Source organism: Miniopterus schreibersii (genome assembly GCF_964146895.1).
Source record: "Miniopterus schreibersii genome assembly, chromosome: 16".
NCBI classification, from domain to species: domain Eukaryota; kingdom Metazoa; phylum Chordata; class Mammalia; order Chiroptera; family Miniopteridae; genus Miniopterus; species Miniopterus schreibersii.
The window spans coordinates 9,330,556-9,345,630 of NC_138116.1; the positions used below are offsets into that span (position 1 = coordinate 9,330,556).

General features: G+C 43.8%; 1 protein-coding gene across 1 annotated transcript in view; it reads left to right on the forward strand.

The window, feature by feature from the left end:
- ERN1 (endoplasmic reticulum to nucleus signaling 1) overlaps positions 1-15,075 on the forward strand; it is a 66,903-nt gene that overhangs the window by 12,441 nt on the left and 39,387 nt on the right. Inside the window, exon 2 of the mRNA XM_081161799.1 lies at positions 11,361-11,481. Coding sequence (XP_081017925.1) covers positions 11,361-11,481 — 121 coding nt within the window. The remainder of the gene's footprint in view (positions 1-11,360; positions 11,482-15,075) is intronic.

Consider the following 15,075-nt stretch of genomic DNA (forward strand, 5'->3'; position numbering starts at 1 on the left):
GACAGGAGAGAGCATGCTCCACTCCTTGGGTCTCCAGAGGGAGCTTTCTGATCCCTGCCTGGTGGCTCATCAGGGGTCTCAAAGCAAGAGACCTTGTGTTGGAGTTTGTTTTGTAGGCCACACTTCAGCACACAGTCTTACTGTTAAACTTTCCCATGAAGTTTGGTGTGTTACACTCATACTCAGTCAGCTGTCAACCAGCTAAGCAGCATCAGTCTAATGTTGGTATAAAATAAGACACCAGAGAAGACTCACCTAGGGTGTGAGCACAGATTGTGTTTTGTGTATCAGACTTTACTTAGGGGAGCATTTGTTTCCTCCAGATTTGCTTTGCACCAGTATGGACAGCACATCTGCCTTCTCTTTCTGTGAGCTGCATAGGTAACAAATAAGACATGTAAAGAGGACTCTAACTTTTGTGGCCCATGCTCTGTGAGCACACACTTGGCTTCTGCCTGCTTTCCCAGCCCCACCTTGTCCCATTGCCCTCTCTGCTCTGTCTCCCCAGAAGCACTGGCCCACTAGTTCCTCAAACACAGTAAATTGTCTGTAGTCTTGGGGCCTTTGCACAGGCTGCTCCCTCTGCCCAGGAAATTCTTCCCTTTCTTCCCCCCTTCCTACAGGTCTTAATCCGGTGTCACTCCTTCAGGAGAACCTTTGACACTGATCCCATGTCCCCCAAAATAAGACCGGATCGGCTTCTCCTGTTACGCTCTCACAATTCCCTGTATGTCTTTCATAGCACTTACTGCAGCTTGTCATTCTGTTTGATTATTTGACTCCTGTGGTCCCTTATTAAACCACAAACTCCACGAAGGCAGGAATCAAGTCTCTGTTGTGATGAGGTACTAGTATCTCTCTCAGTTCTGGATTAATCATCATAGTAACTGATGCTTACATGGCACTCTGTGTATGCTAGGCACTGTTCTGACAGCTTTACATATATTAACTCATGTAAATCTCCCAACAATCCTTTGAAGAAGTATTATTATCATCCCCATTTTATGGGGGAGAAACCAAGGTGACTGCCCAGGGTGGTCTGGCTCCAGAGTCTGCCCTTCCACCAACCACATTATACTCCATTGAAGCTTAACAAACGTGGAATTGTTCAGAAAATGAGGAGTACTACATAAGTGTGTTTTCAGATAATCACATACAATCCCACCGTAAAATGTAGCACCGTTTGATAAAAATCTTTTCAGCAGTTATATTCTTCCTTCTGAAACACCACGAACCAAGCATATTTTAACCTTTTTGAATTGTTGCAGATAGCCAGGTGTTGCATTACTGCTGCCTGCCCGTGAGGGCAGGGGATGAAGGGCTGCTGAGGTCTGAGTCAGAGTTGATAGTCAGGTTTTTGAGTTTGTTTACTTTCTGATGGTATCTTTGCCCCCACCCCCCTCAGTTTCTTCAATAAGATGATCTCCCCTGATACTTACATAATTCTTGTCTTTGGAAATCTCAGTATTTATTTTGCTTTCTTAGCACTTAAAGAGATGTTGCTATTCCTCAGTCTTCAAAAGAAAAAACAGATTTGGAAGCTTAGCCAGCTTGCCCCACAGTTCAGATGCCCATATGAGCCGCTTTGCTGACCTGGAGACATTGGCAGTCAGGTTGGATGACCTCCAGGTGAGGCAGAAGCTGCACCAGGATGGTGACTTGAGGAAGAGCCATCCCTGGGAAAATGGGGCCTGTTGGCCGCAATGTGTGTGTGTCTCCTAAAAGCACATCCCCTTGCTCATCCCTGCCCTGGGCAGCCCTCTCTCCCTTCTCAGGAGGGACTGCCAGTCTCCTTGGTGTCTGGAAGGGCTTCTTCCTTGAACCCAGAGGCTTGCTATCTCCTCGTTGGCGTTCTTTTCTGCTTCTGCTTCCTGCCTGGAGGAAGCAGCAGAGCTTGGTCTCGGCCCCCAGTTGTCCCGCTCTAGATTGGGTTGTGCCAACACAGTCTTCCAAGCAGTGCCTTATACTTTCCTATCTCTGCCCAAATGTGTGAGAGTTGCATAGAAGTGTTTACATTGGTCTCAGAGGAGCCTAGAAAACAGAAACCTATGCCGAAATTAGGGAGATCTGATGGCATAAGATTTTTTTCCCACATGCAAAATTCAGTATTCAGATCCGTGTTTCCTTCCTTTTTTGTGAGCATCTATCCTGTTAAGTGAAGGAGCCGTGACTTAGTACGTGAGGCTCGTCAGTGTATGTTTGGTCATTAAAATGGTTGAAGGAATTGTCCTTTGCTAATCAGTAATGTGTGTTTCCTTGGCATTGGCATTGAAAGAATACCTTCATCAAAGGAACTGGCAGAGGCAACTATATCATCATCATCATCATCAAAGAGCATCTTTTTAAACCATTAGAACTGGACTGGATAAGTGTGTTTTCCAGGAATTTTTTTATGGTGACAGAGCCTTTGACTTTCTGCGGTGTTATTCCCACCCACTTGGGTCTACAGCGGGATCTCAGGAATTTTTACCCAGAACATTTTTTTGAAGTCCCCACCCTGTATAATTTGCAGTGCCTTTTGGTATATCGGGTGTCTGCAGAATCTACAGTTTACATTTTGGCCTCATTAGAAAGATCCTACTCCCTCTCAGGGTAGATGCTGCTCTCCATCTGATCCAGCAGGATTCAGAGGGGAGCTCCAGGCCTGAAGTAATTTTAGCTTATGGTTCTCAGAGAACCATGATTTAAAGTATTGAAATTACAGTGTGGTGTAGTGGGCGAAGAACCAGACAGAAAGGCGGAGACCTTGGTTCCAGTCCTGCGTATACGGTTAACTGTCTGTGGTGCCTTGGGCAAGTCGCTTCACCTCTCTGGGCCTTGACTTCTCCTATGAAATGAGAGGGTTGGGTAAGGTGATCTGTTCAGCCCTTTTCATCTCTAAAATTACATATCCCAGAAGCTGTAAACAGTCCTACTGTTTGATCTGTGTTGTATGGAGCCATATGACTTAATGACCATCCAGTTCATTGGAGACGGGAAGGCAGTATGGTGGACTGGGCCAGTGGGGAAGTAGCTAATCCTCAAATGGACTTCAAACAGTGGGGATTCTGGCTAGAGGAAGTCCAGGTATCTTCTCTTATAAAGCTTGGCAACATCTGGCAAGTGTAGATGGCAATTATGTCATAAATACAGTTCCTTGTAGATAATTTTTATTTAACTAGAGCATTTATCCTCTTTCTACTTGACCCCTCCCACTCCCCTCCCACCAAAAGAAATCTCTAACTAAGGGTAAAGAACAAAATTGACAGTTTCTGATTAGCTGCTATTATCAGGACTGAAAAATTTGGTATCTAATCAAGCCTTTTTTTCATTTGGGGTATTTGTATGAGGACTTCCTAATAGTAGGTTTAACTGCAGATGACTCTACGTACTGGAGTGGATCAAACCTGGCTTCTTGTAGGGCTAGTTGTCTCCTGAGGAAATTACTGGTCTGAGTCAGACCTTTATTAGTTTACCTTGTTTATGATGCTGCTGCTCCATTAAGGTAAGTGAGACAACAACATACTAGTGGTTATACTCGCATTCTAAATCTCAACCACTGAGTGATTGTGAAACTTTGAGTTTTAGTTTTCATACCTATAAAATACTTAGGGACTTGATGCCATCCTAAGCACATGGCTTGTTTCCTTGACCATGGAGCACCTTTCATGCCCAAATGTATTTCCTCCTTCATGGTGTCAGTGTAAGTTGGTGGCAGATGGACCATGAAGACAAACAGAACAGCTAGCTTTTTGGACTTAGACACAGCCTGGGGCTCCCAAACCAGTGGGCGAGATATGTTTACCTGTTGTGAAATTAGCATACCTTTGCACTCGGGAATAAAGTGGACTTGTGAGGAAGCTTTTATCAGACCCATTAAAGGAATAGCCTAAACCGAAGAATTGTAACTGTCTTGGTTGGTGGTTAATTACACCACACAAGAATTGCCACAAATACTAGTTTGACTTCTCAGTTGCTTAGTTTGGAAACCTCACAGAGCCGTTCAGTTAGGCCTTGCCCTTTACTGCATCCCAAGCAGACACTTGACTCCCATCCAAAGCAAATGTCATGGTTACCTTTATTGACTTAATGTCCGGAAACATGACAGCTGATAGGCTGGTTAGAAGGAACTAGTATTTGGTTGATGGATTATTGCTGACTTACACTCAAGTAGATGAAGTATAACAGAACTTGGAATAGTTCTGTAGTAGACCAAAGTCATTAAAACATAGGCACAATTAAACAAGAAAAGCCTCTTAATATTACCAATGTTTTAATTCTGTCCTTTTTTTTCCTTCAGCTTCTTTTTACCAGGCTTGGCTGGAGTCGGACCTGGGACCCTTCATTTCATGGGCTGACACTCTAACCACTGAGTCAAACTGGCTAGGGCTTCTTAAAGAACCTTTAACATTTCATGAATACTGATTTGGTGGTGATGAACTCCTCTAGCTTTTTCTTGTCTAGCAGATTCTTTATATGTCCTTCAATCTTTGTCCTAATTTAGTAGACAGGAGACTAGGCAGAATGAGTTCTCTGCCATTGTGTACAGATGGCTATATAGACATCTCCATAATTGGAAGAGAGAGCTTTACTGTTGGATCAGGTGTATAAATGAGTTCAGGGTTGTGGGGCAGGGTTTGATTAGAATAAAAATTTTCGTTGTATCTGTCTAATCAGGACTTTAGATAAGAAACCTCAAAAGTAGACCTTTGGGAGCTGTTCGTTTAGCCCACTCTCCTGATCAGTATGAGGCGCATACTCATGCGGGCTCTATTTTTCAACAAGAGATCTTTATGTAATGGGTGTGTGTTGGCATTTACTGGGCACTGATTTTAGTCTTAGCTGCTTTGGTGAACTCTAGATAGCTTCTTGGCCATCATTGGGCACAGTCTTCTACCATGTGATTAAATGGCATTAGAATGACAGCACTCTGCTGGGTACTTTTTGTAAAGCAGCCAGAATTACAAACATCCAGGCTTTGTTGGAGTTCATAATCTGAAGTAGATACTGTTGCTGCAAATAGAAGAATTGTAGACACATATGTCCTTTTTGAGTATCATTGAGTACCTGCCAAGGACTATATTACAGAATACTATTTTGAGGTACTTCCTGCTGAATCAATATATTACTGCACAAGTTACCTTGACTGTGTGTGTGTGTGTGTGTGTGTGTGTGTGTGTGTGTGTGTGTGTGTGTGTGAGTAGCCCTATAGACTGGTATCCAGAAAGTGTTTTACTGATATCTCTTAAAACCAGCTCATCCATCCTGCGCTTTGGCTAATTAAAGCCAGCAGAACAATGTCCTTCTCAGCTCCAAGCATTATGCTAAATTAATGATGATAAGCTCTGATTCCTGAGCACGTTCTAATCCATTTGAAATCAATTGTTCCACATTTGGTGACATGCAGCTTTAATTCTTCTGAAGAGTGCTTGTGTTCGAAGTAGTAAAACAAGTGTTCTTGGAAGTCTTTCTTGTGTAACCCTCCCCTCACTTGTGTACCTATTTAAGTCTCACCTGTAACGCCGTAATGTGTAGTGTTCATTGACCAACATGAACTTGAAGTCACTTGAACTTCGCTTTACCCTGTGGCCGGCTGTCCCGTGGATTTGGGCACTGGCAAACAGCCCCCACACTGCCGAAGGCAGACAGTGTCGATGGCAGGCCGAAGGTTCCAGGAATTTAGGTGCACACTGCATTGCGTAATGATAATCTGTGGAAACATGCCAACATCCTTGCTGGAGTTCTAGCTTAGTTTGGAGGAATGGTTTTTTTTTAACCTTAAATAAATAAAGCTGAAGTTAGGATTATGCAATATAACAGTAATTCAATGAACATAAGGGGGAAAATTATTTGAAAAAAGCAAAACAAAAAAAAAATTCCCTGGACAAATCCTGGAAATTGGTGTGGCACTCCTAAAAAGACAAGAAAATCATTTTCTTGGCCAGATTATTCTATTCTAATGCTGTTATAGAAACTGGTCTGTTGGAGTGGAGGTGGGAAGGGGAGAAGATTCACAGGAGAGATTTTTATTTTAACTACTTTCACTGTTTTTCTTACTCTACTAATCTAGCACTACGGTGTTGTCATATAAATTTAACTTTCGAAGATGTACAGTTCGGCGTGACTTGACCGATCTGTATGCTACCTGAGAAGTGTGTGGCTCTCCTGTCCCAGTGGTAGGGCCTCTGTATGCATGTGAGTGCTTTTTCGTGGGGATGGAATGTACCAGTTTTGTGAACAGAACCGATACTACAACACTCATCAGGTCTAGACCCCTCTGGAAAGCTGGGTACGAGATATGTGCGTGTCCACTTCTTCCTACTGACCAAGAGATGAGAGTTCTGTGCTGTTTTTATTAATCTTATTTCTGACCCTTGGTATTAGGTGGTCAGTTAGCCTGTGGACCATTCCTTGACATGTGAGTCTCAACATTAAGACTCGCATTTCTTTGGAAAATGCAGCATTTCTGAAAACCCTGAGGCGCCCTGGCCTTTTGCGGTTCCTGAATCTTAGAGGAGCTGGCCGTGTGCCTCCCTGCCCTTCCTCCTCAAGGGGCAGAGGGTGAATGGAAATGAGCACAGTTGCTTCAGTGGCAGGTGTGGCAGCGAAACCAAGCCCTGGGGCTTTGCTGGTGGTTTCCTCCTGCTGCGGGTGAGCCACCTTCGGGCCTGACGAGCCCCTGGTACTGGTTAGAAAGGAGTGGGTTTTTGGTAGAGGCTGTTTCATTGGTTTTGGTGCTGCTTAGACACATCCCTGCCCCTCGTTCGGTAATTCTCTTTACCCAAGACTTTTTCTAAACAAAGTTATTTCAGAACTCGTTTTAGAAAAGATATTTTTCTCACCTGAAATATAAGGAATTGAGTTAATTAATGCAAGAGCAGCTAACAGCTGAGTTTAGAATATAAACTAATGCAGCTGTCAGCAGCCCACCTTTTAATCACCCGTGTAAACAGTTGGACGTTGCTTCCAGGCCTTTGTAGTGGAGGCAAAGTGAGGGGTGCATTTTGTGAACTGGTGTAGCTGCTGGACTTGGTGAAAACTTGCTGTGGAATCAGAACGTTGCACATGAGGATGCAGCCCCGGAATGACGTTGGTTTGCACGGGGACGGGGAGCCTCTCGTTGAAGTCCCGGCTGAGCAGGTCCGCAGCGAGGGCCGCTGTAGCACTCACTCAGCCCAGGTGAGATAGGCTGGTTGGGCCAGCTCTCTGGAAACCAGGCTGTGTAACTGCAGGGCCTATTGCCATTTCCCCAGCACCATCTGCCCGGAATTGCCCGACTTCATATTCCTCAGGCTGGGCATTTTCTAGAATTATCTCAGGGTTGCCTTGTATGACGTGCCATATGCCAGACTTCTGTGAGGACCAATTAGCTAATGGACGTGTAGTTTTAGGCCAGATTAGGTTACCCACCACTGCCATTCTTACCTTCTACCGTGTTACTGTGACTGCTTCTTAGAAGTCACCATCGAGGCCAGGAAAATATATGCCACTAGTTTGAAAAATGAGTCAGATTCCAGGTAATCATCTTGACCCAGATCTGCAGAATCAGCATTTTCTTTCCATTTGCAGGCTCTCCGGAAACCATTGTGTGTAACGGGCCTGTGGCCATTTCTTCTGTCGCAGAGAAATGGGAACCCTGACTGGTGGGGCTGGGCAGAGGGAATGTGCAAGTTCAAGTTCATTACTGGGAAGCATGTGTTTAGATACTCAGGTACACGCAGCTCTCAGCTCTGCCCAGTACTGCAAAAGACACGTAGAAGCTTAGTTTGGGTTAGCTTTAGCAACTGTGCTTGAAGACAGGCATTTGCATTCTTTAAATAATGCCAGGGGTAAAGAGCCAGAAATTTTGTAATATTAACTTGCCTTCTGAGATTGTAAAACTGGTCACAGTGGCTCCCGGCCATTCCGGTTGGAAACGGCTGAGAGCCTTCAAAGAAGAGAAAAATCTGTCTGTTGTGATAGGGTTTGTGATTGTGACATCACTGTGGACGTTGTGATGAACTGTCAGAGCTCTCGGTTGCCAAATTCAACGTCTAGCCCAACCTGGTACTTTTGAGATTTTTTTAAAAGATGGTGTTACTTAGGTGATTAGTGTTATATTTCAATTTGCCAACCAACCATAGACAATTGCTCTTCCTGTGGTTTCCAGGCTGCTCAGACAGGCAGCTGGCTTTTGTTTCCACACCGGTAGTGAAGCGGCACTGATGTATTTTATTAAATATTAGCCCTTTGTAATATGAATACTGTGATGAGATGTACTTGGGGATGTTCAGTTCATTTTAATTGTACTGTAGGCCTTAAAACAAAAACAAAACTCATATTTTTGGAAGTACACTGTCTTACCAGGAGACCTCTATGTTTCTAAACTTTGGTTCCTTGTTTGGTGGTTATTAATGATCCAAGGTGGTCAAGTTGCCTCATATCCTGAGATGGAAAGTGCTTCACCTGGGACTTAGGAGCTCACCAAAGCTCCTTTAAATTCGAGCTGCTAACTTGTCCATTTCTCTTCTCTTATGAAAAATTCATTGCAGAATATGTGATCCTATTATAGAAAATTTAGAAAGTATAGGAGGAAAAAAGCTATTGCTATAATTTTACAATATTTTGTTCATCTTTTCTATATATATATTTTCACTTGCTGTGTGTGTGTGTGCGCGCGCGCGCACGTGCTAGGACTGTATGGGTTGTGAGTGACAGAAACCTACTTCCAACAAGCTTGAGTGAAGGGGGGAGTTTACTGTAAGGATTGGGTGTCTCTGAGCCCAAGGACAGGGCTCTGGCGAGGCCTGGTGATCGGTGGAAGCAGGCTGCACTCTCCCGATCTTTCAGCTGTGTTTCTTCTCAGGCTTCTTTCTCTGTTTCTGCCTTTGTCCATCTCTTCCCCCACCCAGTTTTCCACATGGAGGAAAACAGTCACAGAAGTCTCCCAGGTTTAATTTCTTACCACTTCATTCATCCAGAGAGTTCAACCCAATTCTTGTGTGATCCCAAGACCTAGTGTATAAAATGGTGGTTCCTGGGGTAACTGCTTGGTAAGTGGAGGGGAGCTCAGCAGGAATTTCGTTTCTTGGCCCCCATGTATGCAGGCGTCCTCCCCTTTCATTTACCCAGTCCCCCAACTGCCCCTACCTAACATAATCCCGCCGTCCCACACCAAGCTGCACAGCCGTCCCCTTCTCAGTGGGAGAGCCTGGAGTCTTGTTCAGCTGCAGCCTCAGTGGTCTTGTCATAGGGCCTCTGTTCTCCAGGCCAGAAGCTCTGGGCGACGTTCACTCCTCTGCCTCAGGGGTGAGCAGGTGCAGGTGAGGCTTGTCATTATCTGTACCCTGTGGCCTAAAATAACTTTACCCCAAACAGTTGGTGTGCATAACCTCTGGATTCCCAGCTCGAGGCCACCACCTACCCCTAAGGCTTGTTTTCCTAGCCAGTCTAACTAAAACTGATTTCCTAGTTCCAAAGGTGGAATTAAAAGCAGATTGTTCCTCAGGTTTAAGGCTTTACCCAGAGGATAGACTCAGCAGGCAGCAATAAAGCTCACTGTGGTTTCTCCATTCCAGGCGAGTGGGCCCTGGCTCTGGACAAAGGAAAGGGGGGAACTTCTCCCCCTCCAGGCCAGGCACACAGGAGAGAAGAGCTAGGTTCTGGCAGCTGTGTCACCCCCTCTGCCAGTTGGTCTCCACTGTCGAAAAGGAATGCAGGGACTGGAGTATTTGTCATTCCACCTCAGACTGTCCTTCAGAGGGCCACTGGGCTTTGCCTTTTAAGGGATTAACTGGGCATCACCTTGGCTCTTACCAAGAATGACCAGGTATTTGGGGGTCAGATTCCCATGCACAAGTAACCCCCCAATCTTTTAGATTTAGTGTTAAAGGCCATATCTTTAAAATAGCATTTGTGCCAAAATTCAAACTGTCTCAGTATAAGCAGGTTGGCCAGTTTTTAATTCAGCACCTATAGGAACCAGTAAATTTGCAGGACAGTGTAGTGACAAAGGAAGGGACAAGCTCATTATGAGGTGGCATTGCTGAATGGGCCCATACCTCAAAAGCTTCTTCCTAAGAAACCTTGCCAGCTTTCACCTGCACATGTGTACATTAACTTTTGGATTCTATATTTTTCATGTGATAACGCATATAAGCATTTTTCTATATTGTTGTAGATTTTTCCTTATGTTGTTTTAATGATTACATAATGTTTCATTGAGTGTATGTGTTATACTTTATTTCAGCCATTTAGATGTTATTGGAAATTCAGGTCTTTTTTTTTTTTTGTATTTATAAATAGGATGTAATGAGTATTATTGTGCACAGAGCTGTTTTTATATCTGGAATTATTTCTTTAGGATATAAAAGTAGAGTTACAGGACCAAAAATATGAGCACTTTTATGCTTTCCAGAAAGACTGCACTAACTTATAATTTTCATCGCCACTAGCAATGGACAAGAAAGTGAATTTCACTACCTTTGGCTATTTTCTTAAAAAAAATTTTAAAAATTCATTGAGCATAAAAGGTGCATTTTTATTTAACTTATATTTTTAGTATAAGTGAGGAATAATTTGGGTTATTTTTTTGTGGGTTTTTTGTTTTTTGAAAAATATATCTTTATTGATTTCAGAGAGAGGAGGGGAGAGGGAGAGAGAGAGAGAAACATCAGTAATGAGTCATTGATTGGCTGCCTCCTGCACGCCCCCTACTGGGGACGGAGCCCACAACCCGGGCACGTGCCCTGAGCGGGAATCGGACCAAGATCTCCTGGATCCTAGGTTGATGCTCAACCACTGAGCCACGCCGGGCCGGGCCGGGTTATGTTTTTTATACATCTTCTTTTATAACATATCTCTCTTGAAATCTTGGTGTTGTATTACTATGTAAACTCATTATACAAGGAGAGCTGTTTTTCCTATTTTGATTTAAACGCTTTCCCTAGGCCTGTGCCCTTCCAAGTTTCGTAAGTGCGTATGGGTGTGTGTGGGTGTGTGTGGGCGCTGGCACCCTTCATTATCATGGAGTCCTGCAAGACGGCCAGGTTTTAGAAAGTGAAATATAACTAAGAGAAGGAAGTCAGTTAGAAAGCTGAGCATGCTTTCTACCTCTGTTTCATTGGATTATTTCAAAACCCCTGTCCTTGTCATGTTAGCTCATAAGCCTGTCTGCCTGCAGGAGGGATTGCCACTTAGACTGCGGTAACCTGGGTTCTAGTCCTGACTCAGCTGTTGTCTAGACAGGTGCCCTTGATGGGAACTTAGGCTCTCCAACCTCGGTGTCCTCATCTCTAAGCTGGTGGATTTTAGAAGCTCTCGGGGCGGGGATCTGTGGTGTGGTACATGCCCAAGGTGAAGAATCACGTTGATCATGAAGGTTCTTCTCCATCTCGTTGCAGATTTTCGGAAGTCCCAGCACAGTGACGCTTCCTGAAACCCTGTTGTTTGTGTCGACCCTGGATGGCAGTTTGCATGCTGTCAGCAAGAGGACAGGCTCCATCAAATGGACTTTAAAAGAAGGTAATTTGGATTTAGTCCTAGAGTAACATGGACATTTGCTCTGCTGCTTTCAAGGAAACATATTCCAGAAAAAGAGAAAAACAGTTATATGTTATTTAATAAAGTAAAAAGGGGTGATGGAGTCAAGGAGAGAACAGGGCTTGAAGGTATGTTTACAGTGTGAATTGTGATTATCTGCTAAGTGCATCAGGTGAAGAGGCACTCTTTTTTTTTCTCCCCCCTATAGATTTCATGTTTAAATGGCTCTAGGCTTTTCTATTAATAGTTCTGGCTTGGTCTTTACAAAAGACATGCTGCATTAAATTTTTTGTTAAGTTCTAATAATTAGAATCTTGTAATCATAATTATAAGAAGATATCTTCTCTAACCACAAACAACTCATTTGTTTTTATAGAGGCTGGAATAATTGAGGGCTGTAAGATTTGACATTCATCCAAGTTAGCCACTAGATTGATTCTTTACATGGAGGGAAGTAGAAGGCAGAGCCTGTTTCTCATTTCGTAACCTCCCACACTTCCATTTTATGGTCTTGTCTTCCTGGTGATGGTTAGCAGAGTGGAGTCCTGCAGCTGGGAAACTGTATTCGATTTCGAAAGTAATCTTCCCAGGTAAAGCCATGCAAATCCCAGGATTTGGGGCTTTCCGTGCCATCTCTATTCCATCCGTAATGATTCTCATTTGGCCCTAGATGAGGGTCTGACCAGCATGTTCTCTTCCGTCACTAATCTGTGACTCATTATTTTCATGAGCACAGCAAGTGTTTTTCCTTCCTTAATAAAATGTCCCAAAATAGTATTTTAGATGGGAAAACATGGGCCTATGTCGGAAGGCCACACGTCGTCTTGTCAATTCAGCAGCAAACCTAGTTACCATCCATAGACGATGGCAGCTGGGGTACCAGGCTACCCTGCTGCACCTGTCTGGGCCCTGCCTGGATCAGCAAGAACTTTAAACAACAGAAAGGACCAGCTCTCAGGAGTCTGTGGCCACAAGAAGACGGTAGAGCTGGGGTTTGGCATTGCATTACACAATGTTATCGGTGCTGTCTCTCCTTCATGGTTAAGCCTTTTAATGTTTTAAAAACAAAAGCAGAGTTGTTTAAATTTCATAATTTCTGATTTTGCCCAAAGAAGGAAATCAACAAGGTACAAAAGGACTGTGATAAACATTTTTACTGTTGTGTTAGGGCTGGTCCCTCAGTTGCAGTGTTCCTAGGCAGGGCATTTTTGCCCAGGCCACTTCATTCGACTGCTTTACTTTTCCCTGTATGTACTGTTTTAAATTCATCTTCTCCAAATCTTAATTTCTGGAAGTGGCCTCAACTATATCCGGCAACACTGTGTCCTGCTTCGTTTGTTTCTTAGCCAAACATAAGAATCAGTCTGTTCTCTCCTGTAGCTTAGAGCTTTAAAGATTTTGCCTCTTTTTTACTTAATTTAACATGTGTTTACAGAACCTAGTCTGTTAAAGATACTATATGGGCCCAAAGAAAAAGACAGTCCTTGCCCTCAAGGAGCCCACAGTCTGGTGGGGAGAAGTGATACGTACACAGAGCGGGTTGTCACCGCCTCACAGAGATCCTAGGAACTGCTGGGAGAGGAGAGGGGCAGGAAAGGCTTCTTGAAGCTGGGGTGTTGGAGCTGAGCCTTGGTGGGTGGATTGGATTTCAGTCTGGACGAGCGAGGCCTAGAAAGGAGCAAAGGAGGCAGCAGGTCTGGGCAGAGCAGGGAAGAGTTAAAATACACTTAAAGGAAGAATTAGAGAAATCCAATTAAGGTCTAATAATTTCAAGTAATACTCAATATGTTCTAAGTCTTGTTTTTCTGAGAATAAACTGGCTTATTTTAGTGAAATTCAGCCCTGGCTACCAGTGGCTTCAATATATATTTCCATACAAAGATTACAAATGGTGGTGTATGATGACCCTGAGCTTTCAGCTCAATTTTAATCTTGCAGTTAAAACTAGAAATTTCAACATTGGTATTTTTAAACCATTAACACGTAAATTGATTATAAAAGTATTCAGATACAGTTCTAGACCCTGAGGATTTAATAGGTGAAGGAAACACCAAATCTTTTCCTTCATAGAGCTTTGATTCTAAGGGGAAACAGAGGAAATAAATGACACAGTGGTGCTAAGAGCTCTGGAGAAAAAACAAGTGGAGTAGGGGGTGCCAGGCTGCAGGTAGCCCCACTGAGGAACTCAAGGGTGGAAGGAAGTTTTTAGGCAGAAGGCCTGGCAGGGACATAGGCAGGCATGTGCTTGGCATGGCAGAGGGCCAGGCATGTAGGGACACAGTGTTTCCTTTACATAATATTTATGACAAAAATGCCCCACTACAGTCCTGGAATGAGATTTATAGATGCTCACCTATCTACACCCACAGTTCTAAAAAGAAAGAAATATATTACCCAATTGGTGATCTGAAATAATAGGCACATAGTTTTTAATCACATACGTGTAATTTAACATGTAAATACTCAGACACATACTGATCTCTGCTGACACCCCACTTGTGCGTGAGCCCGGTGCCTGTTAATGAAGACTGATAAAAATGCAGGCTTGTGTCCCTTTACCTCTGGTAACGGATTTCCAGGACGCGAGCAATTCTTGATAACATTCCAAAAGGGTACGTTTCCTGATTTAGACAGTAGTCCCATTCTAAGAAGAGTCAGTTTTATAAAGTTATGCAAAAAGTGTGTTTGTGTTTTTATGTAAAGCAGTTAGGTTGTAGGCTGGGATAATTACTAAAGGGTTTTTTGGCCTATATGGGTGTCTAGCAGAACATCAGAGCAGCCTGCAGACACAGGGTGATCTTTGGCTGTGCAGGGCTACCTGGCATTCCTGGACCCCCACAGTCAGTGCCATGTCACCCCCTCTGCTTTACAGGATCAGCAGGTGCTCTGTTGAGACTGAACTGAGGGGGCCAGGAGGAAGCAGGGGACCAGGCAGAGGCTACTGCACCAGTCCAGGCCAGGGAGAAGCCATGGGCTTGGGCCTGTGTAGCAGCAGGGAGTCAGAATCAAATGGAAAAAACTCGCCCATGCAAACAGACACCTTTAACTCCTCAAACTGGGGCTCTGCCGAGTATATACCTGTTACTCCATTTCATGGTTTCCTAACTGTTTACTTGTTTCAAGGGCCAACAAACTGGGAGTGGTTTTTTCTTTCTTTCCACAGAGTGGTTTTGGCAGGTGCTTTTGTTCCTCACCCAAACATGTGTTGCTGTTCCCAGAAATGCAGATTTCTTACACTATCATGGCCAACTGCCTCTAGTGCAGAAAAGGAGTTTTCTTTGTTTTCAGACACTTTACGTTAGGTGTGATCTTTCTAAGCTCTGATTTTGCAACGGTAGCACCACTGTGTGTCTGTCTCTGAAATTTCACCAGTGGAGATGGTTGAGTATATTTTATTTCTGCACTTTCAGCCCAAAGGCAAACTGAGAAGTTGCTGTTTACTTTCTGTTGGATCAGTTTTACAAAGCTCGCTTTGGCTTGCTGGGGTCCAAAGGACTGTCTTTGGTATTGCTGGCTCTGGTTTATGGCTTCTTGCACTCAACTTGAAATACTAGTTAATGCCGATTTTTGACACTC